Source organism: Brienomyrus brachyistius, chromosome 3, assembly GCF_023856365.1.
Source record: "Brienomyrus brachyistius isolate T26 chromosome 3, BBRACH_0.4, whole genome shotgun sequence".
NCBI classification, from domain to species: Eukaryota; Metazoa; Chordata; class Actinopteri; order Osteoglossiformes; family Mormyridae; genus Brienomyrus; species Brienomyrus brachyistius.
The window spans coordinates 13,564,071-13,589,897 of NC_064535.1; the positions used below are offsets into that span (position 1 = coordinate 13,564,071).

The 25,827-nt window shown below is 44.9% G+C and overlaps 3 protein-coding genes across 4 annotated transcripts; 2 read left to right on the forward strand and 1 right to left on the reverse strand.

Moving 5' to 3' along the window:
- Positions 1 to 1,048: 1,048 nt before the first annotated feature.
- LOC125738024 (uncharacterized protein C6orf118-like) lies at positions 1,049 to 10,184 on the forward strand. Its single transcript, XM_049006477.1, has 10 exons — positions 1,049 to 1,100; positions 3,122 to 3,550; positions 5,313 to 5,435; positions 5,722 to 5,781; positions 6,042 to 6,166; positions 6,489 to 6,538; positions 7,046 to 7,227; positions 7,770 to 7,823; positions 7,998 to 8,059; positions 8,158 to 10,184. Exons 2-10 carry the CDS (start codon positions 3,128 to 3,130, stop codon positions 8,228 to 8,230), a joined length of 1,152 nt encoding a protein of 383 aa, XP_048862434.1. The 5' UTR covers positions 1,049 to 1,100; positions 3,122 to 3,127; the 3' UTR covers positions 8,231 to 10,184.
- Positions 10,185 to 11,262: 1,078 nt separating this feature from the next.
- Positions 11,263 to 15,293, forward strand: pla2g12b (phospholipase A2, group XIIB). Of its 2 annotated transcripts, none has more exons than XM_049009594.1 (4): positions 11,263 to 12,047; positions 13,634 to 13,710; positions 14,037 to 14,202; positions 14,341 to 15,293. In XM_049009594.1, exons 1-4 carry the CDS (start codon positions 11,798 to 11,800, stop codon positions 14,457 to 14,459), a joined length of 612 nt encoding a protein of 203 aa, XP_048865551.1. In that variant the 5' UTR covers positions 11,263 to 11,797; the 3' UTR covers positions 14,460 to 15,293. The 2 variants fall into 2 exon arrangements, with proteins under 2 accessions (XP_048865551.1, XP_048865550.1); XM_049009593.1 differs by having other exon boundaries at positions 11,266 to 12,047; positions 13,634 to 13,722.
- Positions 15,294 to 15,749: 456 nt separating this feature from the next.
- Positions 15,750 to 24,464, reverse strand: oit3 (oncoprotein induced transcript 3). Its single transcript, XM_049007780.1, is given in 11 exon segments — positions 15,750 to 16,480; positions 17,861 to 17,960; positions 18,760 to 19,172; positions 19,292 to 19,438; positions 19,440 to 19,453; positions 20,319 to 20,441; positions 20,525 to 20,647; positions 21,517 to 21,627; positions 22,513 to 22,768; positions 22,770 to 22,888; positions 24,443 to 24,464. Coding segments are annotated over 11 exon segments (1,593 nt in total). The 3' UTR covers positions 15,750 to 16,315.
- Between the last annotated feature and the right edge of the window lie 1,363 nt (positions 24,465 to 25,827).

The following is a 25,827-nucleotide window of genomic DNA, read 5'->3' on the forward strand; positions in this document are numbered from 1 at the left end:
GATTTACCGCGAATGAAGTCTTAATGAAGTCTTTGGTATATGACAAGCCACGCACACGATGTGTCACGTGATTACTTGCGTCTTGTCAAAGACGTCGGTACGCTATATTTAAGACTGTAAGCCTGGTGACGAATTACTTTTTATTTAGTTTTTGACATATTTTAAATGCATAAAACACAATCTCTCAAAGTATTGTTACAAATTAGCCTACAACTAATTCTTCTCCGTCCAGCAAAATACAAAAGTGCCAACGCAGAGGCGCTGTCCTTTAATTTCACAACCTGCATTTGAAGGAGCAAATAGAACTTAATGCGATGTCTTTATTATTTGAAAACATTTATTGGCAATATGTAGCTAGACATCTAGTAAACGACCTCAGGTAGTATTAAAAACACAACTTACGACATGAGCCAGTGGGCCATATAATTAAACATGTCGCCTCGTTGTACATCAGAGTTTCAAAATACTTAGTGGTTACAGGCAGTGGTTTTCAGTAGTTACCACTGCGATTTTTTGCGGCGAATAACAAGAAAAGGAAGACTTTTAACATATGCTGCTGTTGTAGGCATAATATAGATTTTGTTATTATGGAAATGCTATTTAACTTTAATCGTTTATGTTTCGTATAAGTTCTATTATTATAGGCCTATGTTATTATTTATAGATGTGAAGGAACGTAACACACGTCACTATAAAGAGGCAGGAGTACAGAAGAAAGAAATTAGTGATGGGAATTAAAGGTGTGGAGGATACACAGTTTTTGACCGCTCAGTTTCTTAAGAATTTTTTGGTTTGTATACCTTATGAATTTTATTTTAGAGTATGTTTTCTAAAGGTTTTTGTTTATGGAATTAAAGATATTATTTCTACACTATCAGTTTATCTGTCTGGTTTGTTATTTATTGAGCAATACAGCTAATTTAAACGTTTGTAAATCTCCGAGACAAAGAAGAGGACAGATTTTGGTTTAGCAAAAGTCGATTTAAATAATGAACAAACACAGTACGACAGAGATTGGGGAGGGGGAACGCTTTGTTGACGCAGTAACTCTTGACGACGACCGAGGGCGATTCGGTGCTGGATCTGTCTTTCGGATTTCGGTGAGGAGTGAACGACGTTATTAAATTAATTGGCAAAATGCAGATTTCAAATGCTGTTTCACGTCGTGTACGAGAAGTACATTTTTTAGAAATAACTCACTTCTACAAATGTTTTCAGTCAACCTGTTAGTAATTCGTTTTAGTTGAATCCATTTCAAGTGTGACGTGATTGCTTGTAGGCCTATAAAATAGCTATTGTTAAACCTTTTCAGTAATGAAACAGGTGTTCATTCAGTTTTTACACGCATTCTTGTACGTTTGCGTTCCTTCGCGATTTGATTAGAAACGTTTTACCATGAATAAACACACATGCATGCGCGTGCACACAAATGTTTGTATTCATATCTTTGTGGGGACCGTACGTTCATTCCTAAGGGGCAAAACCCTAATCCCAAAAATGACAACCCCTTCCCAGCCCCAACCTTAACCAGAAATAACCAAACAAAACAGAAGACTTCTGGCATTTTTAGTTTTTAGGGATGCAAATTCTAAACATCTCCAGTGGAGGAAAATTTTGCATGCCAGTGTTTGGGAATTTATGGGAATTATTGGCGAATTTATATTTATCTGTGCGTGTACAGTTGTCAAACTTGGAGATTTGGAAGGCATCTAGATATCTAGATCTGAATGGACGTGCACATGAATCCCAGTAGCTGATATAACACTTTTTTGAAGACAAACATATTTCTGTTGTTGAATGATGTTTGCATTCTTGAACGCAAAAGCATGAGGTGACATTAGTGAAGCACAAGACTTGATGTTGATGTTGCATTTCCCCTGGGGGGCCACACGCGGTCACACAATCATAATCCACACCCTCGGAGTCACGGTCCACTGCAGAGGTGTTGGATGGGTGGGGGTCAGTCTCAGAGAGTCTCACGTTTGCCTGAATTGCTGTCAGTTTTTCCACTGGTGCATTTGTGAAAATCCAGATTAGGATTTTGTTCCAACCAACTAGTTAAGCATTAAGAGTCACAGTCATATAGTATTTAAATGGTTGTTTGAAACAAAATCCTGGTCTGGATTTTAACTTTCTGGACCTGAAATTTCCGTTTCTGCCTTGGCTGGCTAGGTAACTAACTTAATTATTTTAGCACATACATTACCCTGTTTGAATCATGGATTACTTGAGGGGAAGCTGATTAGTTTTCTGAATATAATATAACCACTTTTACAGTATATTTTTTTTATTCTAAACAATAACAAAAATATGAACTTCCTACAGTTCGGCTTTTCTCCTCATTTGGTTTTACTCAAACATATGCGCATGCAAACAGAATTAGAAACTGAATATAGTTACAGTACTGCCTTCTGCAAGATGACCACTAGTTGGTATTTTATTATAAATTCCCAAGATTCCCTTGTTAAAATTTCTAAGGAAACTTTCTGGAAACTTGCTAAATTGCCCGTAGGAGTGCATGTGTGAGTGAATGGTGTGTGAGTGTGCCCTGTGATGGGCTGGCCCCCGATCCTGGGTTGTTCCCTGCCTCGTGCCCATTGCTTCCGGGATAGGCTCTGGACCAGTACAATAAGCGGGTTTGGAAAATGGATGGATAGACTTTCTGGAAATGTTACGCACCTTCGCGACCCTACTCATAGCCAGCAATGTGTACAGCCCATCAGAGCGATCGCCAAGAACACTGTCTGATTAGAGAACGTAAAAAAGCGAACGAAAAAAACCAGACAAAATGCCTATTCTTGCGTTACATAACATTAGTTATATATAATAGTTTTAATATCTCTCTACTTTTTTGTGAAAGAGACATGAGTTAGTCACTTAACAGCCAGAAAACCTGTGGGTCTGAAATGTTTTTTAATATAAATGAACTGACAAAATTATTCTGCTGCTCTGGTGGGAGTGGGTGTCGCTCAGTAGAATCTTGCCCAGGGCAACAAAACACCCAGGGCTTGCCCTGCAGCCCATGTGTAAAGATAAGCGGTTAGAAGATGCATGTGAATTTTAAGGACCAGTAGATAAACTGGGTTGCAAAACATTTCAATAAACACTTTTTATTTCCTAGCTAGTAATGTGTGCAGCCCATGAGCCAGGAGGAAGCAGGAAAAGCCGACATTACAGTGTGCAGATCAGTACCTCTGAGGCATTATCCACTGTGCCAGAGGGCGAGGCTGTCGTGGAGAAGGTGAGGGGTGGAGGTGCCCTTTTTAACTTCAGCATGGAATCTGCCTGGAGAAGCAGGAGTGCAGTGGGGCCCAGACAGTGGGACGACCTGGCAGACTCCCTGTCCATGGGCCACCCAGAGAAGGAGCAGCCACCTGTCAAACCCGGGGAGCACCAGGACCGCCGCTGGTTGGGGTGGTCCCACCAGACGGGCCTGACCCGGAGAGAGCAGCTGAAGATGATGAGGGAATTCGAGCGGCTTGTCCTGAGGAAACAGGATCTGAGGGAGAGGAACAAGGCAGCAGGAAGGCATGAGAGGAAGCTGGATCAGGTGCAGAGAGACGCCACAGACATGAGTGCTTACCCATAATTCCATGACAGTGGGTTGCAGGTGGGACAGTGCATAAGGATGTGCAGGTAGGGCAGTGCATAAGAATGTGCAAGTGGGACAGTGCATAAGGATGTGCAGGTAGGGTAGTGCATAAGGATGTGCAGGTGGGACAGTGCATAAGGATGTGCAGGTGGGACAGTGCATAATAATGTGCAGGTAGGGCAGTGCATAAGGATGTGCAGGTGGGACAGTGCATAATAATGTGCAGGTGGGACAGTGCATAAGGATGTGCAGGTAGGGCAGTGCATAAGGATGTGCAGGTGGGACAGTGCATAATAATGTGCAGGTAGGGCAGTGCATAAGAATATGCAGTTAGGGCAGTGCAAAAGGATGTGACAGTTAATTAGGGAGGTGTTTTGTGAGGCTGGTTAAAGATTATATCTATTCTGTGTTCTCGATGACCACTGATCCGCTTTAGTTTGCCTGTCGCTCCAATAGGTCCTCCACCAATCTTAAAGCTTTCTAGAGAGAGCATCCTCACTGTGGGAATCACAGTCCAATTTGGTAACTGCTCTGCCCTGGACCATAAAGCCCTGCAGAAGGTGGTACATTCAGCTGAATGCATCAGGAAGGCTGACCTGCCCTCCCTGCAGGACATTTACGTCAGACACTGCAGGAGCAGAGCAGAGCAGCCAAAACCAGCAGGGACACAACTCACCCAAACAGCTACCTCTTTACCGGGCTGAGGTCTGGAAAGCACTTCTGCAGTCTTCCAGTGAGAACTGAGAGGCTCAGAAGGGGCTTCTACCCCCAGGCTCCCTGCTCATGCACCATGCAGCTTTGGAGATATTTGTTGCATACATCTGTTTTTTCTTTTCTCTTGTCACCTGTATAAATTTACTGGTCCATCATTTTTTTAACTAAATTTCTTAAATTTCTTCTACGTTTTCTTATTCTCGTGGTGGAGGTGACCACCTTGCATTTCACTGCAGGTTACAGTCGGACTGGATACCTTGCATGTGACAAATAAACCTCTTGAATCCTTAAATCCTATTAAGACAGCCTTAAAGATGCATAGAATATGTATATTCATCACACATATTGTAAAAGGGTCATATTTAATATGAGTGGTGAATCGACTGTACAATAAATATCATAAATAGGTTACAGCACAATAGAATCACATAAATATTTTAACAGGACGCTAATCCTTATCTTTGCAATTGGAAGATGTGATGAGATTTTCTCATCCCATCCAGGCTGTACCCCTGATTTGTGTTCTGTGCTGCCTGAGATAGTGCTGCTCGTGCTGCCTCCATGCCACCAGTCACCCTGACTAGGATAAGTGGTTGGAAGACAGATGGATAAAACATTCCTTGCAGGGGTGGGAAATTAGTCTTTAAGGGCTGCAGGTATTGTTGGTTTTTCACTCTAAACTGTTTAACTGAACTCATTACACACACAGTGAGCCATCTGCTATCTTAGGTGTAAATCAAGTGTTAAATGACAGCTAACTCCTTAATTAATCATGCAGATGTACAGCCCAAGAGAGCAGTGACACGTGCCTTTGGTCTATGCAATTACATTACAATCCACTAGAGGGTAGCATACTATCTATCCATCTTCCAACGGCTTATCCTGTTCTGGGTTTTAAGGGGCCCTGGAGCCTATTCCAGGCAGCGCAAGGCCAATACCTTTAGGAATTTATGATTAAAGCTCAGCTTTAGATTGCTATCATTGCCTATGTTCGTATCTTTCCCAGGAGCTAAGGAAGCTGTCTTTTGACAATGTGCCCAGCAGAGGGCGCCTCTGCATAATCAGCCATGTTTTCGACAACCTCTGCCAGGGGTCTCGGGTCCTGGGGGGGATTCTAAAAGAAATCAAGGTGTGTAAGAAAATGTTAACTCTTTATGAAACAGCAGAATGTCTAGCTGAAAGGTAGGAGTCCATGCAACAGTTAACTAGATATAACGAGGCTTAAAGGTCAGTGTTCTTGTTTGTGGAAGAATCTTACAGTTTACACTGAAATGCATTGTTAACATTGAAATCTGAAATATACATTTGGAAGAAACAATTATTGGAAGGTCATTGTTATATACAACAGAGAAAGTGCTGATGGAGAACAAGAGAACAAGCTGCAGTTTCACCTCCTCTCATGGTTTCTTTGACAGACGGAGTATGACCTTTATTTGAACTCTCTCCTCGAATCCCAGGCAGACTATCATGGCGTGGTAATAAACCTACTTTTTTGCATTTGTGATCAAAGGAAGACCACGTTTCCACGCTATGTTGCAACTGGAGAAAGGATGAAGAGTAATTTTACAAAATCTCAGACAAATGTCTGTGCAATAAGCTTCTAGGCATGGTTATGTTGACATTCTTTAAAATCCTTCCGGAAGATATATATTATGGATGAAAAATGTTTCATTTTTTGGTTCTTTTGTTGCAAAGGAATGTGGTTTAAAGTTGCTGACACTGTGCCTGCGTGCAGCCGATGGAGTGCTCCCAAGATGGGGGTGGCGGCAGCATCATGGGAGCACAAGACCTGGAGGAGGCCAGGGTGGAGGTGTCAAGGCTGGAGAAGGAGGCCTGGGAGGCTCTGGAGGAGAACGAAAGGTGAGCGACCGCTGAATGGATGTGCACATGAATCCCAGTAGCAGAAATGAATGAATTCTGGTGTCCCCCAGTAATGTGATCTGTCATTGGCCCGGGCACACTAGTGAATTCTGGTGTCCCCCAGTAATGTGATCTGTCATTGGCCCGGGCACACTAGTGAATTCTGGTGTCCCCCAGTAATGTGATCTGTCATTGGCCCGGGCACACTAGTGAATTCTGGTGTCCCCCAGTAATGTGATCTGTCATTGGCCCGGGCACACTAGTGAATTCTGGTGTCCCCCAGTAATGTGATCTGTCATTGGCCTGTAAATCTGTGACCCAGAGTCCGGTGTGAGCTGCAGTCGGTGCTGGATCAACCCTGCAAAGATGAAGGTAAGTTTACTACAGTGGAAGAACCATAAGTGCTTTTTGCAGTAGTCCTGTATTTGACATTTCCTATGTATCAGAATCTGTCTTGCCTGCTTTAAAGCTTTGTCTGTTGGTTACTGATGGTTCCGGCTGAATGTTTTGCATAGAACAAAAACAGGGACTGCAATAGATGTACAGAACAGAGGGTGAACTTTAATTCACAGAAGGCCACGACTTCTTCTCTACACCTTGTTAGAATTAGAATTTAGTGCTCAGTGGTCATTGTTAACACACCACAGCACACAGTGCGCAACAACAAAATGTGTCCTGCGCATTTAACCCATATGTGACTTTCGTGACATAGCAGGGGGCGGCTAAATCAACACCCAAGGAGCAGTAGCTTACTCAGGGTACCTCAGTGGTGCCTTGTAAGTCAGGGATCCGAACCTGCAATCTTCCAATTACAAGTGCGCTTCCCTAACCATTAAGCCGCCACTGCCCACTCGTCGCTGACCTGTTCTTCAATGACAGATATGACACAGCAGGTGGATGGACAGAAGCTGGGGGAGGGTTCAAGCTCCTCTGCAGACCAACTTCAGCTCAAGAGCCAACAAGTGTGTAATGCAAAAGAAGAGGTCCAGACCCTGGAGAGGGAGAGCAGAGAAAGTGGAGTTTCCACTGACACGGCAAAGCAAAGCATGGGAGATGCAAAGGTATGATGAATGATGTTTCACTTGTAATGCAAGTTCTACTGTGTTCCTATTTGGAATCAAACAGACTCATCAGGGAACACTAGAAGTAAACATCAAGGAAGGTAGCAGTTACTTCTAGGAATTTATTGTTTTAATCTGGGGAACTGTCACAGGGGGCAGTATTAAGGCAGCAAGCTCAGTGCTATAACTTAGAAAGTGTGACGTTGGCGCCACTGCAGCAGCAGAACCATTTAATTTTTTTAAAGTGTAAGAAGTTTTCTGCTTGTCCTTCTCATTCACTGGGTCTTTGTCTGAGAACGTTAGCGGGGCAGTTAGTGAACTGTGCCCCCCCCAGCACTGAAACAGGGGCATCCTGCCCTTTAGCATTTAATGTGTGCATCAGAGAGGCTGTGCTTGGGAAGCGTGCGGCTCTCGGCCTCTCTCTTTCCATTAAGGAGCGCAACAGATACGCAGAAATGTGTCAGTGTCCGTTACCAGCTCTGAGGCCTCTTAAAGTGGCAGCGCTCATCAAATTAGTGACCCTCTTTATTAATTGCCTACAGCCCGAAATAATAAGACTTCTGGCGTCAAATGAGCATCTCCGAAATAGCAACAAGGTAAGCCATGCAAAGCTGTACAGTTACATACATAAGATGATGTCATATTTAGAACATTGCTTATTTTAAGTGGGATTACACCCAAAATAAATACTGTCAGCATAGTGTGATGACGGGTAACCTGAAAAAGTGCAGACAAAGTAATTAAGAAGATGTTTGCCTTCCTTATTAAAGGATTTCGAAGGCAACATCAGTGTGGTTTTCCAAAGGGCCAAAGTCACCGATAACATGAAGCAGTAGGTGGTGCAGCCGTGATGATCACTGCTCATGAAATTCATTTGTGGTGTGGAGCACGTCACTGATGGGGATTAACTGAGGCCCCATCTCATTTCAGACAGCTGTGGGACAAGATATGGACCGCCCTGAGGCATGATGGCGACGCAGCCAATGAAACTGTCAACCGGTGAACTACCGAAAAAGAGTGCTATGAGTTTATCATTATAAAACAACATGGCATAAAATATGAATATTTATAATATTTTTACTGTCATATACAGGAGCTCTTTGCTTGTCACACACCCCATCTTTCACACCATGCAAGATACTCATACATATTTCTACTCAGCAGCTGGGGTTAATGGTCTTGCCATTAATCACTCTGTCGGAACATGGGATTTGAATCCATAACCTTCCTAACACAGGCAATGACCCCTATCCCATAATAATTAGGATAATCTTTTACTCCCCACAATTATATGATTATTGGAGTTTCAGCTCCATGAATTTCAATTTCCTAATAGATATACCCTGTATGTATTCTTGATAGTCTATATTAAGAATCACAGGAGATATAAATTCCATAGTGTATATCCATCCTTCTTGCGACTGCTATCCGGTATAGACAGAGCTGTAGGCAGGGCTGGACTGGGATTAAAAATCAGTCCCCATGGTGATGATGGGGGTTCCCCACAATACATATATTATTTTTTGCTGGCCCAAAAACCCATTGGCCCATTGAAAAAAATGCCGACGGCCAATCCAACCTTGACTACCAGGCTATAGTTAATAATTCAGCTGATTTCATTGGTTAATTCTTCTGTTCACTAGGTGGTTGTGTTCTACAGTAAGACAGAATGTAAAACAAAATTAATGATTTCATGCTAGACTGGACAAACACAGAGAGCATAAGCAGGATATTTATGCTTATATATTAGACTAGTTGTCTTTTATCTAAGCCCCTTTACGACCACTACCCACTTTATAAAATAATAAATAAAAACCAAACGAATAGCAATCATAATAGTTACAAAAAGAGTTGGCCTGAAATGAGCTGCTGATCTGTCTCTGTGCAGCTCCAGTGCTGTGGTCTAGTCTCCACACCACAATCAAATAAAGTCGTCCCAGATGTAATATGGAGGAATGGTCACTACAAAGCTTGCATGGGAATCCCAGTCTCCTTCAGATCATATTGAAGACAGTACAGTGTCTACATTTCAGGAGCACATGTCATAAGATGTAGCCTTCAGGTTGAACCTCTTGGCTCCCTTTTCTGGACCATCTCCATGCATGTTTTTTCTCAAGAAGAACAAAGAACCCGACCTGCATATATAAAAAAAATTAATATTTTCTGATCTTTCCCCAGAGCATCATTCAGATAACACATTCAGCAGAGTTGGCTCAAGGGGTGACAGCATAAAGCTTAGATGATTTCTGGTTGGTGTACACCTACTAGGGCTACTCTACTCTTCAAATTTCTTTCGTCTTTACTTGACTGAGGCAGACAATTTTAAATTACCGGAATGCTGCTATGCTGTAATCAAGGACGTAATGGGTCGGCATTGGGTGAACTTTACCTTCAAGCAATCAAAACAATTAAAATAAAATTAAAAAGTGAAACTGCACTAGGTTGCTTTTTTCCCTCATCTCGGTTATTTCAGCATCCACAGTGCCAAACTGGAGCTGATTACATTTCAAGATAAATTGCCGTAAAATTGAAGCAACGCTGCTTAGTGGCAGCAAAGGGATGGGTGAAAGCAGATGCCGTTTGACCTTGTGAATGTGATAAGTCAAAAAGTATTCGATGGATCTTTTTACTGCTTTGCAAAAACACTTTATGGATGAAAATCCACACCTGGTGCCATTTTCAGACAATGAGACAGCAGCGCTGTATGTGTTTATGTGTGAAAATGAGAGCTTAACCACACGTAACCATTCCGAGACGTGAGTTCAGCCATCAAGCAAGCTAATTTGTACTTGGGCATTTTGTAACTACTGATCTTGTTAATTGTAGCTACTCCTTCATATATACTGCTGATTTTTTGTAAATTTTTTATTGTGTAAGTCATGAAATTAAGTCTTTTGGGAAATATGACGATTAGAGTCTGTATGTTGTGCAATCACCCCATATTGTAAAATAAACCGATATGGAACAAGGTTTGTTTTGTTTGCGTGATTGTGAGTGCAAGTTAGTATTTCATGGGCACATTAAACTAAAGCCAAATTCAGCAGAGTGTCAACAGTGCTCCAGTAGTTCAGTAGATCGAGCATTGTTCTAACAATGCAGTGCTTGTTGGTTCCAGTCCCACAAAGCACACATAAGTCGTGGTCCTTCCTTCTGCTGGGATTCCTTTGGGATCAATGTCAATAAAATCTATCAAAATAAATAAAGAAATACAAGTACCCACCTAATTGCTGGGGAAAGATTCTGAAAAATTGTGTGGAGTTTCAGTAGTTTCAGACAACAAAGGCTCAGAACATTTAGGCAAAAAGACAATAATTAACTTTAGCATTAACTTTCATGTTTCCAGGTGATCCATCTAGTAATTGCGCAGGTTGGCGAATGCGGGAGGCGTTTCCATTAGTTGAGTGATTCTAACAGCTCCCCTTTCTAGTTATTAAAATGGATTCCAATCTGTTTTCTCTCCAATCGCTGGGTAAAATTTGTACTAATTACTTTCATATTAATCACAGCCAAGGCATTTTTAAATTCTGACCCTTAATTTGTCAAATTGTGAATTTGCTTTGAATTTAGATGAACATTGACGACTTCCGTAACTAAAGAACACACTTTTGATTATTGAGGTTCAATAAAACCTTGTCAAGTGTATTGGCATAACACAGACAAGAGAAACTATACTGTCTTATTTAGTTTTTTCCCGAACTGTTATTAAGAAAGAGGGATGATTACATGGGCAGGTGAACATAGGTCATTCTCATCATAAGACTAGAAATCAAACATCCTTATCAATGAAAAGGAACAAAGTTTCTCTCAGTTTTCTTTGGGGGGTGGGTGGGGGCTGCCCTACTGTGGTCAGTTATTGCTGACAGCAGATAGAGTGTTTAGGGGCTGAGTGACTGGCTGCGGGGGGGGGGGGGGGATGGGGTTGGCACTTAGGAATGCAAGTCCAACTGTATGAGTAGCTTACAGGGAGGATGATTATCAATGGCAGCAGCTGATAAGATTGTGTGAGGGGTACACTCACAGGGGGCGGGGTCCACCACTGATTAATCCCAGTTGTAAGACTCGTAGCACATAACAGGGCAGGTCACAGGATGTTTTGCCAGTGGCAGTGACAAGTTAAGCTGATCGGAGACTAGACCTGAGTAGCATCGGTCTCCAAACTGCTGTTTTATGAGACAGATAGCAGAATCCACGATGGCTGGAGTTCAGATTTTAGCAAAGACAGAAGAGGAGGTCAAGAGATAGTGGTGAAGGATAGAGGATAGAAAATAGGGAGAAAGTATGCCAAAAAGGACTGAAAGGCAGTGGTTGATGGTGATCCCTAGTCAGCTAGAGATAGGATGTGACCTTTGCTCCTCCACTGCACCAAGCCCTCTTGTTTGCGTGCTCCAGTCACTGGTCAAAGTCTGAGCAACAGTGCTGGGAGTCTATATCATTTCTGCATGTGTCTGAGTGACTCCTCACCTCTGTCCTCCGCTGACAAGGCTGCTTCCTCGTCTTCCTGCTGCTGGGCCTCTCCTGCCAGTGTCACTCCGACACCAGCAAATCCAGCACCTCACCCTTCGTTTGGGCCATGCCGTCTAGAACCTGTGTCTCCATTCTATTTTGCCTCTCCTTTGGGCCGGTGGTGATCCTTAGCCAGGAGGCTGATGCCCACCAGGCGTCCAACCAGATACCCGTCACCCCTCAGCAGGAGCCCGACGACTCCAGCTGGGGGCTGAACGCCATCCGCCAGAGCTTCCAGGCTGTCAACAGCTACTTCGATTCGATGGTGGAGCTGATGGGAGGTCATAATGGCGTGTGCCAGTACCGCTGTCGATACGGTAGGAAAGCGGGGGTGTCGCCAACTAACATATTTAGACATATAAAAACTAGCAATGAAAGGAAATCAGGCTGGTCTTCAGAATGCTACTGTGAGGCAATAGCAGCTAGCTCTTTTAGGCTAGGCATACATGGAAGCATCAGTACTATCCATCCATCCATCCATTTTCCAAACCGCTTATCCTACTGGGTCGCGGGGAGCATCAGTACTAGTGAAGTCAAAATTAGTATATGATTCCAGCTAATAATATTATTGTAGAATTTCACTAGGACAGAATGTTATGTGCAGTGTGTTTGCCAAAGCTCTGTTCATATAGTTATAATACACACACCTAGAGGGTCCATTAAAAAAAATAGACATTTTCACTCAAACAAGGGTTTGCTTGCATAATCAATGATGTGTATCGTTAACCAATTAACACGATGCACATTGCAACGCAGTTCACAACACAATGTCGTTGTTTGAATTCCTTTCAGTTCCAATGCTGGGAAGGGTGTAAGAACTAAAGAAAGAGATATTTCTCTAGCGTCCGTCAGAGTTATTTGCACAGTTCCACATGACAGTGAGCTCTCCTTTTAACCATACATAAAACGTTTGAGCTCACAGTATGAATTCGCCCTCGAGGAAACGTTGCAATGGACGGGGCTCCATCAGCGGGAGGTCAGAGGTGTTAGGGGAGCCAATAGCTGCAGAGGGTGTAGCTGGAGACGCTGCACCGAGGATCACGCCACATGGGCGGCCGAGCAAAAACAAACAGGACCAGGCAGGGCAGGAATTCACGCTCTGATCCACAGAGCAACTGCAACTGTGTACATAAGTTTTCTGTCATCTCTCCTCAAAATAGGAGTTTCCTGCCAGTGTGAGTTTAAGGTTCCACCAGCACTTCGGCAAAGAAGGTGCTGACTGCAAATTCAATAAAATAACGGCTGCAAGAACAATAGCAGTAGCTATTAAACTGTAATCAGTACATAAAGTTATTATAATCAACCACCAATTTAAACTGCAAATGAAGACATTACATTGTATCTGTTGGTTAGAATAGGGTTTTCTTTTGATGACATTCTGTACTTGGCTTAACTAAACCAAAACGCTGTGACTGTGTATTTATTATGACTGTTCCCACTAAGACACCTTATTGGTCGGCCTGTTGGTACCCATAGACCTGCTATGTATATACACAGCGGAGGGCATGGTCAATGACGGGAGCGAGTGATCGGTAGTGACGCCGAATTTTTCTAGTGGATACATCTAGAAAGTGTACAGTCTGACATAGTTGTCATTAGCAATTGTGGGACGAAAATACCGTTTCAGAATTCAAATGTTTCAGAATGTTCAAAAATACACAACCAATAACGCTGGTTCTACAAAATTCCGAACATTATCAGAAAAAGAATGGCACTTTGGTCTGAACATTCCCTTCTTTTCCCTGTTTTAGAGTAACTCTAGTAAAGCTACTGTACCCAAATGGCTAATGTTCCTACCATCAGTCCTTCCAGGAATCTGGCCTTAGCCCTACTGTGTCGGACAAGCCGATGACAGAATCTTCCACTAATGTGCTGAGTTACTAAGAAGTGTTTTGTCCTTCAGGTAAAGCTCCTCTACCACGGCTGGATTACAAGACCCCCGAGCCCAATGGGTGCAGCTCATCACTGCTTGGTTTCCAGGTACCAGAAAGTGTATGTAACCAGCTAACCCAAGCAAGTCCTGACACTAACACAAGAACATCTCCACTTTCAAACACGATGCATCTGTGATACAAGCGAACGACAGACCGGCTCAAGGGTGTAGCTTTGGGGACTGTGGGAGTACTGTGTGTGTTTAAGGGGATGGGGGGGATCGGGTTGATTTGGTTCTTCCTAGTGTTGAAATCAAACCTACACCCTTTGGCCTCCTGTAGCTACCAGAAACGCTAATCCACTAATTCAGCAACCATGGAGGCAGTGCTGACCTCCTGGTGTATGTAACCCAGCCTTTCCCCCTGATTACCCAGCTTGATGTAGGAATCCCAGCCATGACAAAGTGCTGCAACCAGCTGGACCTGTGCTACGACACCTGCGGTTCCAATAAGTACCGCTGCGACTCCAAGTTCCGGTGGTGCCTTCATGGAATCTGCTCCGACCTCAAAAGAAGCCTGGGCTTCGTCTCCAAGGTCGAAGGTCAGCCGTCGTCCCGGTGACACAGTACCTTATTGTTGTAGATGTACATGCACTGGAGAACATGTGGTGGAGATGAAGCATACGTGTCACACTGGGGCATTTAACCAACGTTCTCTCGTGTGACTTATCTGCATGCAGCCTGCGAGACGCTGGCTGACACACTGTATAACACGGTGTGGACGCTTGGCTGCAGACCCTACATGAACAGCCAGAGGGCAGCGTGCTACTGCGAAGGGGAGGAGAAGGATGAGCTGTAGATCGATTCCCAACGGGACCTCAGTGCTCGGAGAAGCTCAGAAGAACCCACCCATGGACGACACAGGTGCCAATGACATGCTGTAAGACAACACAGTTCACAGCCCAGACCAACATGGCCCGCAGGCAGTGTACGACACTGCAGAGAATGAGAATCACATCAAACCTCAATTTTTTTTTTCTTTGAAGAACATCGATCAGACGGCTGAAGAAATGGCTTTGGTTCATTTGGGGACCAATCAATAAAGGTGCTTCATCGCCAAGGGAACAGATGGTTACAGTATAGACTAAACTGTTGGTCACTGACAAAATGGTCTCGCTAGGCTTCTCCCAGAAGAAGCGTTTAAAACCAGCCTAATTCAAAGAGATTTACTGTAAGGACCGGCCATATTTTGGGCACATTGAATGTGCTGAAACAGAAAAACGTATAATGTAAAATTACAGAGTGAGTGAGTGAGTCAGTGAGTGTGTGTGTGTGTGTGTGGGGGGGGGGGGGTCTTAAATTAGTTTATTTAATTTGACAGCATTTACAGACTGAATAATGCAAATGATATTTTTTTGCTATTGTAAGTTTTAAATGTCGCATATAAAGTCCTTAAGTGGATTAGTGTATATTAAGAACGTCCATAGCAGTTTATTCTGTATAATACACAGAGATATTTCTATAGCTTATTAAAATGTATAAGACTGTATTTCTCTACTCAACAGTTTTAGAATGCAGTATTATTTTTTATCTAATTATTGTGTGCTTCTCTCCCTGTGTGAGTACAATTATGATTATGGTTAAGTTATAGGAGTTCAACATTTGACAATATTAAAAAGTCTGAAACTGAAAACAGCACCACTGATGTTTTTTCAGGCAAAATTATAATGATATCTTGTGGTGAAAATACCTTTTTTGCACCCCCTGCAAAAACATAACTTGTCAGAGCACATTGCGATCAGGCTGCAATCCGCTACCCAGTGAATTTTTAAAAAGTGAATTTTTAAAACGACATTTTCCAGTTTTTATAATGATTTTCCATCTTAAGAAACACCCAGAGTCCCCCACCCCCCCCCCCAAAATGTTCTGTATGAAATAAAAGTATCACATCTGTCGGATTGCTTGGTTAACCAAAGGAGTGAATGATTTTTCAGCACCTTATACAGGCTTCACCAAACCCACTAGACCTTTTCATTATTCCTTTATTGATCAGCTATTCATAAAACCCCCCAGAAAATCAGGGATTTACGTGTCCAGAAATGCTAGTGAAATCTTACCAAAAGATTAAATTGCTCTTTTTCTCCCACTGTGAAATTTTATGCACATATCTTTTTTAATGCATATTATTTATTTAATAATGAAGTACTGATATAGTTTTGTTACAAACTACATTAAAACTACTCAGAAAAAAGCAAACTTTCTCCAAATGGCTGCTGTGAGTAGAATGTGCCGATGTACAGACCGCTTGAGACTTAAAACGTAAAACAGAAGGAGAGGAATGACTGCGAGTAACTGTGGGGTTTTAGAGACTCCTGCAGGGTCAGTGCGTGTATTTGTGTGCGTGTGCGTATTCTTAGAGGACATCATGGCAAACCTGAAAACACAAACCTTGTGGGGACACACCACTCCAGATAAATGTCTTTAAAAAGGCAAAAGATGCTTGCTGAAATTTTCTTTGATTTCTGTGTTTTTTTTTGTTTGGAGACTGTGGGAAACCCTTCAAATGTATCTCTGTGTAACACGCACGTATGTGTGACGTTCTCTGTGCACGTCTTAGTATTGAGGTGTGAAAGGTCAAAGCTTGAACATGCGTAAGAGCCAGACTCTGACAGATCTCAGTGCTTAGCTTAGCCAGGACAGAGAGATCAGGCTCTATCACGGGTCCGGCAGGATCCGGATCGGGCCGCCCGTCAGGATGCGCTGGTCCAGGTGCTCCTCAGTCCAGAGCTGCCGCCGCATCCGTCTCCGACAGCCTTGGGAGCAGCGGGAGCCATCTTCCCTTTGGCCGCAGACCAGCACTCGGCAGTGCAGGAAAACCTCCTGTCAAAATAGGCGCACACAGACAGGCAGATAGGCAGGCAGATATACAGGCATACATACACACGGACAGGCAGACAGGCAGGCAGATATACAGGCATACATACACACAGACAGGCAGGCAGATATACAGGCATGCACACACACAGACAGGCAGACAGGCAGGCAGATATACAGACATACATACACACAGACAGGCAGGCAGATATACAGGCATGCACACACACAGACAGGCAGGCAGATATACAGGCATGCATACACACAGACAGGCAGACAGGCAGGCAGATATACAGGCATGCATACACACAGACAGGCAGATAGGCAGGTAGATATACAGGCATACATACAAACGGACAGGCAGGCAATTATACAGGCATACATACACACGGACAGGCAGACAGGCAGGCAGATATACAGGCATGCATACACACAGACAGGCAGACAGGCAGGCAGATATACAAGCATACATACACACAGACAGGCAGGCAGATATACAGGCATACACACACACAGACAGGCAGGCAGATACACAGGCATACATACACACAGACAGGCAGGCAGATTCACAGGCATACATACACACAGACAGGCAGGCAGATACACAGGCATACATACACACAGACAGGCAGGCAGATACACAGGCATGCATACACACAGACAGGCAGACAGGCAGGTAGATATACAGGCATACATACACACAGACAGGCAGGCAGATATACAGGCATGCATACACACAGACAGGCAGATAGGCAGGTAGATATACAGGCATGCATACACACAGACAGGCAGGCAGATATACAGGCATACATACACACAGACAGGCAGGCAGATATACAGGCATACATACACACAGACAGGTGGGCAGATACACAGGCATACATACACACAGACAGGCAGATAGGCAGGCAGTTATACAGGCATGCATACACACAGACAGACAGATAGGCAGTCAGACATACATGGAAGATTCAATGGTTTAATGTCATATCTACACATCAACACACTCATTCAACACATCAACATAAAGGCTTAGAGCACAGCACTAAAAATAAAGGGGGATAATGTAAGTTAAAAGAAAGGAATTAAATAATAAAGATGTATATACAAACAGTAAATATAAAATACATAGAATGTGGGTTATAAAGGAACCGTGCTAACTGTCATACAGATCATCAAACAGACAGGAAGATAAACATGCAGACAGGCAGACAGAGACAGATGAATGGATAGACATACAGACAAACACACAGACAGATAGTCTGACATACAGACAGGCAAGCTGACAGACAGATGGACAGACAGTCCGACAGACATACAGACAGAGAGAACAGCCATACAGGCAGACAAAAATCATGCATGTTCGAAAGAAACTCTCTCACTCACCTCATTGTCCTTGCCCACGAACTTGAAGACTGGCACCTGAAAGTGTTTGGAAAGCTGGTCTTTAGATGAGTACTGCTTCACTGACTCATCTGAAATACAGCTGCAAGAAAGCAAGAGAGAGTAGGTGAGAAAGTGAAAAGGAGAACAGGGGTCACCTTGATCTGAGCCCTCTGGCCTTCGAACCAACATTTTGTCATGTGACTGGCACTCAGCGGACTCCAGAGCGATGCGAGGTGCGTAGTTCGCCATGGCATTACTGGATGACTCCGTCCTCAGGTCACATTTGAGTACGAGACTTTCTCAGATCAGATTGGATTTGAGTGTCTGAGGTGTGAATTAGCAGCACTTTGTAAGTATGCACCACATAGCACTGATCTTTGCTGTCAGCTTGGGGAAAGCTGCCCTGCCAGCCCCCATTTATTAATAACGTCCGGGACAATATGCGGTATATGCTGTCATTGACGGTGAACTGCCCGGTGGGAGTGAATCGTTTTACATGACGACGCCATACAGACGCCCTCACACTCAGCTGCTCTCTGTGTTCATTCCATACAAAATGAAGGCTATATTAATACTCTCCAACCTTTATTACGGTGTGAGCTACCGAGTCCTCACTGTATATTCTGCCGACTGGGGGGGCCCTCCGTAGACCAAGTGCAATTGACTGGTTGCAGTCATGGTTAACATGTGTTATTTTGCATGCTTTGGTTATAGACATTTTCTGCAAATCCCTGGGTGTTCTGGCTTAGGCAAAATTTTGCAGACTACAGGAAATTTAGAGATGCTGTTTTCTAACATGTAAAAAAACCTGTTTAAAAAGCTTATTAACTGAACACGCTGGACTACAACTCCCATCTGTCAGAAGGCCTGCAGTATGGTCGTGGTCCAGCACGACTCACCCGTCTTTGATGAGGTAGTACTTGAGCGCCTGGTCGGCCGTAGGGCCCGGCGTGGCGAAGCAGCTCTCCACAAGCGCAGCCAGGCCGGCGACACGCTCCTGCGGCTCCACGCCAAAGAAGAGCGCATCTTGCAGGTGCAGGCGCGGCGGAGAGCTGTACGGCTCGGAGAAGTCGGCGCTCTTGAAGAGCTCCAGGCTGAAGGGGAAGATGCCGTGGCTGTGGCCGGCCAGCTCCAAGGCGGCGCTGTGCAGACTCGCTTGGTAGCCGTCCGACACTTCATAGTGGCGCGGGAACTCACAGGTGACGGGCAGCAGCAGCTTGCTGGTGCGGACGATGACATCGCTGCTGCTGCCAGGGCTGGACCGCGGAAGGCCCGTCACCAGGTTGCTGCCCACGATCTTGTCATTTATCACCTGTGGCACAGGTGTTATCACTACTGTCAATCATCATTGTTACATTATCATAGCTATGGGTTGGGGGTAGGGGGGTGGTATAGTAACGATGGGAGCGCTGTGGCCGGCCGGGTCCTGACCTCCACCACAGTCCCACAGGTCTTTAGGCTGAAGCTCAGGGTGACGTGGGTCCCGTTAGAGACGCCGCGACAGGACGAGTTGGACAGGAAGAGGTCCAGGCCCCCCACCAGGCTCTTGGGCACGGACACCTGTATGGAGCTGGGGGTGGCACTGTACTGGCACTGAAATAGCACAGTGTTGAGGGTATGAGTGCGGGCACACAGACACATACACACAGGCATACATACAGACAGACATACAGACTCATACCTACAGACATACAGGCATGCAGACAGACTCATACCTACAGACATACAGGCATACAGACAGACACATACACACAGGCATACCTACACACAGACATACAGACTCATACCTACAGACATACAGGCATGCAGACAGACTCATACCTACAGACATACAGGCATACAGAATCATACCTACAGACATACAGGCATACAGACAAACTCATACCTACAGACATACAGACAGACACATACAAACACACATGTATAAACAAACACACAGAGTCACGAACTGGCACAGACACACACATAATAGCACATACCTACAGACATACAGGCATACAGACACATACAAATGCACACACACATGTACACACACAACCATAACAGCACATAGTGAAAGACACATCATTGTGGGGACTCTCCATTCATTTCTATGGGCATAACCCCTACCCTAACTATGATAACCCTAACCCCGTACCCAGCCCTAAGCTTAACAATAACTACACAAACACACCCAATATTTAGCTGTTTTAGTTTTTTTTGAGTGCATTCACAGATTTTTTTTTTTGTTTTTTATAAAACTGAAATTTATATTGTGAAGACCTGAAACATGTCCCAACAGGTTTTATACAAATAGAAACCAACACAGAGGCGCACACGCACACACACACACACACACACACACACACACACACACACACACACACACACACACACACACACACACACACACACACACACACACACACACACACACACACACACACACACCCCAAACCCCCTCTCCCTTCTGCCTTACCCTGGCAGGTGCGCTGGTCTTCCCCAAGCGTCAGGCCGCGAGGGCACTGACAGACGTAGGAGTCCTGCAGCACCGCGCAGCCATGGCTACACCCGCCATTGCTGTTGTGGCAGCCCTCGATCTCTGAGGGAGGGGGGAGGGGGATAAATGATCCCGCATTTCCACCGTGGGACGAAGGGTGGCGGGGCCGGGCGGGGGGACCTCACCTCTGCAGCTCCAGCCGTCGCCCCCCAGCACCTTCCCCGGGCCGCATTCGCAGCGGTGGGACCCCTTGGTGTTCACACACACCTCTGCACAGCCGCCATTGTTCCTCTCACACTCGTTCATGTCTGGCCAGGAGGGCGAAATGTCCTGAATCAGGACCGTCTCCCATCATGCAATTCATTCTCAAGAAATCAACGCTCCACTCACAGGGCGGCCTGCAGTGTAGTTAATTTAGCACAGTCTCATAATAGGCAGGATGTGAGTCCAAATCTCAAGAATGGTCTTGTGCATTTCCAGCTAATATACAGCTCTGGAAAAAATAAGAGACCACAGCAAAATTTTCAGTTTCTCTATTTCTCAATTTATGGGTGTGCGTCTGTGTAAAATACACTCTTTATTATTATTATTTTTTTTTTTGCAAACTCCAGCCTGGCTCTTCCCTGCTTCTCATTCATGAAGGGCTTCTTCCTTGCTTTATGGGTCTTTACACACATTTAATGCTTCCCATTCTTTCTTTCTCACTTGAGGTCATCCTCTGATTTATCAGTCACTGTTGGATAAGTTGACTGTCATCTCTGGCATTAGTAAGTTTCTTCTGCCTTCCACCTGGCAGGTTTTTGGTTGTTGCCAGTATCTCTTGCTTCACCTTGTTCTTGTGTCCTGCTGTCTTAGAAACATTGAGCCTGGAAGCAGCCTGCCTCAGACTGTAGTGTTCTGCTAGTAGAACCAAGATTTAACCAGGGTTTAAAAATGCAGATTTTTAAAAAATATAGAGTGGGCTTTTAATTTTTTCCACAGCTGTATTACTCTGTATAAGCTTTACGCATGCAAATAAATGTACTCTACTTTTACTACATCAATTAAATTTAGCAACTACATTTAATTGGATCTTAACTCGATCTTATACTTGGATAAATCTTCAAATCCCTTCCAATTTTCAGTTATTTTGCCCCCCCCTCCATTGTTACCCAGACTCTCCGTTGCCCTCGCTCACCCAGGCAGGTCTGACCATCAAGCCCCAGGGTGGTACCGCTGGGACACTGACACTCAGCCGACGGACAGTTTGGACCCTGGCAATCAACCTCGTCACAGATATCGTAGAAATCTAGCGGAAAGGCCGACAGACAGATGACGGATCATTACTGGACCTCTGAGACCAGACTGCTGAACAGCATGTGACAGAGAAAGACGGAGCAGTAAACAGGAAGACATATACACACAAACCGTACCGCTCTGCTTTTTAACGGTTTCTATCAGCAGGAGGAGCCTATAATCTAATAATATAGCAGCAGAGGAAGAATCGGGCATAGAAAAACATTCATTTCAGGGAACGTCATAAATTACAATAAGATGTGATTGCATCAGTTTTTTTTGCTGACAATGAGAGAAAAAATAAGGTTGATATTAATATACTGAGACAATGTAAATAATCATTAGCTATTTCAATGCATCCAAAGTGGAAAACGTAATATGAAATGGCTTTTATAGAAAAAGAGGTCTGCCTAGTGCAGTGTTTCTGAAACCGGTCCTCGGGGGCCCCCAGACAGTCCACATTTTTGCACTCTCCCAATTCCCTGCGAGTTGGGAGTCACCGAGGACTGGAAACACTGAGCTATATGATAGAGAAGCAGGGGAAGAATCCCCAGAAGAATTGTGTGCTTGATGTTTGATGGCCCACCTTTATAAATCTGCCATTCATTGTCTATGCTGCCATACTAAGGTAAGAGGCAAAAACACCAAAACTACATATTTCATCAAAACTGATGCATAACCAACAACATTGTCTTTCAGCTTCTGTTATCACCTGACAAAATATCTTAGTTCATCTATGCATCTACACTGCAGCAGTTTAAAAAATCTACAGTAAAACCAAAGCTAAAGCAAAAGATCCCATTTTTTCATTTAAGCGACCCTGTATGGGATACTGGCTTAGGAGGTGGATGGATGGATCCAGAGAGGTGGGTAGAAAGGCGGGTAGGTGGGGACTCACGGCCACAGTAGACATGGAAACAGACAGTGGGGCGTGGCAGGCGGTACACATAGTAACCGTTGGGACAGGCCTTGACGTCCACGCTGGCATTCCATTGGCAGCAGTTGTCGTTGAAGCTGGCGCAGGTGGGCAGTGTGACGATGCCGCTGCCGGGCAGCGGGTGGCTGCCGTTGAGCCAGATGGGCGCATGGGTGCCACAGTGGTTCTCTGCGATGCAGAAGGTGGGCATGGCGTCTCCCGCCATGCCCGTGAAGCGGGTACCACTCCCCGTTCATGTAGTTGTCGCACAGGGGCACGCCCAAGGAGCTGTTCACGTGGTGGTCCGTGTTCCTCCATGGCTCATTCAGGCTGATGTAAGCGGAACACGGGTCCACAGCTGGCAAAGAACCGAAGGTCATATGTCATTCTGCTCATGGTGCTTCATTAGAGGGATGCGGGATCCACCTGCCAGCTTAAATAATGATTACATCCTTAAATGGATATTAAAGTCCTGTGATGGTCAACCGGAATGAGTGAATGCCGGTTTCTTGAGTCTAATGTTTCTTTCTTTCATTACTTTCCAAAATTTGGTTTTTCATCCTGTGAAGCTGGATGTTAAATATGATGAAATTGTCTCCTATGGCCAAAGGGTCTGAGTTGGCGTACAAACCTCATTTCTGAACATGGGGACTCATTCAGTAAGAGGGAGAGCAAAAGGCAGCCCGGGTATCACCAGAGGATTAAACAAACTGCATCAGACAGCAGACAACAAGCTACAGCCCCCCAACAACCAACCCCTCCTCACTCTTCAGTCTAAGTGGCAGAATTAGGCCACTATTAGTACACAGAGGCGCATTAGAAGGCATGAGGGACAATCTGAAAATGGGAACGAGCAAAAGTTAATCAGCCCTGTGATGAACTACCATTCCACCCAGGGTGAACCCCAGCTGTGCGCTCTGTGCTGCCGGCCACAGGCTTGCGGCCCCCCCCCCCCAACGACCCCATCCAAGATAAGCAGTTAGAAGATGGATGGAAGAGTTCATCACAAACTGTCAGTGGCATGACCAGGAGAGACATGAGCCCGTCGGCTGAAAAGAGGTGACAATGCCAGGATGTCTGTGACAGGCAGCAGAACCAAAGAGCCATCAATCCATCTGGCTTAGCAAGTGAGAGAGAGAGAGAGAGAGAGAGAGAGAGAGAGAGAGAGAGAGAGAGGAGAGAGAGAGAGAGAGAGAGAGAGTGACTGATTAGCACTCTAGTGTTCATGCTTTCCTTAAGCAGACAGTTGTGGGCCGCAGAAAACTCAGGAAACATTTTATCTAACAAACAAAATTCATGACACAAAGTTTATATAGCGCTTGTCTGAAGACATCCTATCTCAGAAGGATTCCAGGGACACGCAGGAAGAACTGGAGGCGAAGGACAACCGGAGGTTCAGGTCAAGGCCCCAACGTTCATGACTGGAGCCTTCTGTGGTTCATACGGAATCCCGAACGGCCATCTTTTACGCCGCCTTGATACGGAGACACAGGTGTGACGCTGTGCTCTGCAGTGCCGCGGCCCTTTCGGTGAGCTCAGGGCTGCTGACTGCTTACAGGCTGAGCCCGAGTGTCATCGCGTTCGCACGGCTCCCAAACTCAACTGCTCCGCTAGAATTACTGAACCTTCAGCAATTATGTTAGTATACTTTAATTACTAATATAAGTTAGTAATTATATGGCGAACCTGTTCCTTCCCTTACATTAATCTGTAATTACTTATGTTACAAAAGCTAATTCTGCTGCTGAAATATAGCCAATACATTTTCAAAACGTACAACAAATGCGTAACTCCTTACTAAATCTTACTAATCTGTGGTGAACACTGGGAAATTCTTGAAACGATCTAATCCCTCTTTCTGAGTAATCCACATTTCCTCACCAGCATTCTGAGGTGGAATGCAGTCACTCACCTGCGGCCTCTGCCCGAGGCATGTCCCATAGAGGCAGAGAGAGGAATAGAAGCAGCATGTTTTGAGGGAGACGGACCGTGGGCAGCGTCGACCTTCAGCGAGCTTTTGCGTGTAAGATGAGGGAGAACCTGCTGGAATGTCTTAACTTACTGTGAAGACTCTGGGTCACTTCAGGGAAGAGGGGTGGATTTTAATGGGAGACTTATCTCTCGACAGGAAAGCACAACTGGATAGTGAGGAAAAATGAGAATGGGGAAGGAACTGTGTTTAATTTGGTTCGGCGTCTGGCTACAGGCATTTCTCGCCTTGACTTTCAACCCCCACCCTGCACCAATTTATGCGGACGTCTCCATCACCCATTGACAGGACCATCCTTCCATTGTTTGGTGGTGACATATCCCGGAATAAGCCCATGTAGGACACTTCCGCCACCATTCCCAGATACTGCAGCCAGACTTTCTCTCTATGGCAAAGAGTGATGACTAGAGAGGATTGAAAAGTATATTAAACCAATCAGTGTCCCCCAAGCCTCAACCAAAACGGCCAATTCTCAGCTCTAAGATGCTGCTCCCTCCATCTCAAGACCTCCGTTTGCTCCAGAACCCCACAATACCCCCTTTCCTGACTTCCCACTCTCCAGCTGCAGCACACCTAGGACATGGGCGCCTAATGGAGAGCAGATCTAAGCTGAGCACCGCCTGTCCGCGGCAGAGGTCAACCAGAGCACGACAGCCCTATTATGGATGCCTCAGGGAGAACTCAACACTGCGGTGGGGGACAAGTCAAGCATGAACGTTCCTTAAACAAGTTTGTTCATTATTATAAAGAATAAATTTTAATAAGCCCTGCAGCTTCAATTTAGATGGCCCACAACAAAGTGGCAGCCGATTTAGCTTCACTTTAATTTAAATTAATTACCTTAGCCAATAAAGGACATTAAATGAAACAATCTGGAACGGGCCTAACTTTTCGCTCGACTGCTTAGCAGCATCTCCTTACAATGGGTGCAGAGGAAAGGACGGGTTCCACACCAACCTGGGGCCTGGGCACTGGAATGAACTGGCAGATCATCCACCAAGGTGGATGAAGGACAATTAGCAAGACAAAGCATTACAGAGAAAGGTCATGGGTTCGGCTAGGAAGCGAGGCTGCTTATCAAAAGCTTCCCTGCTTTAAATAGGCACATAACGTACTGAAAGGATACAACCTTTCCTGGCATTTCAGGACAGATTACCTGTCAAGGCAGTGCAGGGGGTGCAGCAGCACGTCCCCAAACCACATGCGTCTGTCAAGCTCCTACGAGCCATTAAAATATAGATGTCAGCGCCGCCCATGTCGATAAGCGGACCGTAGTACAATAACTAACAGTGCGAGGGACCAGAGCC

Excerpts from the sequence above, each read along its gene's own strand:
- LOC125738024 (XM_049006477.1), top strand. The coding sequence starts at position 3,128 with ATGTGTGCAGCCCATGAGCCAGGAGGAAGCAGGAAAAGCCGACATTAC. Across the intron at positions 3,551-5,312 it reads ATGAGAGGAAGCTGGATCAG|GAGCTAAGGAAGCTGTCTTT; the intron begins GTGCAGAGAGAC and ends TATCTTTCCCAG. Across the intron at positions 6,539-7,045 it reads TCAACCCTGCAAAGATGAAG|ATATGACACAGCAGGTGGAT; the intron begins GTAAGTTTACTA and ends CTTCAATGACAG.
- pla2g12b (XM_049009593.1), top strand. The coding sequence starts at position 11,798 with ATGCCGTCTAGAACCTGTGTCTCCATTCTATTTTGCCTCTCCTTTGGG. Across the intron at positions 12,048-13,633 it reads CCAGTACCGCTGTCGATACG|GTAAAGCTCCTCTACCACGG; the intron begins GTAGGAAAGCGG and ends TTTGTCCTTCAG. Across the intron at positions 13,723-14,036 it reads GTTTCCAGGTACCAGAAAGT|CTTGATGTAGGAATCCCAGC; the intron begins GTATGTAACCAG and ends CTGATTACCCAG.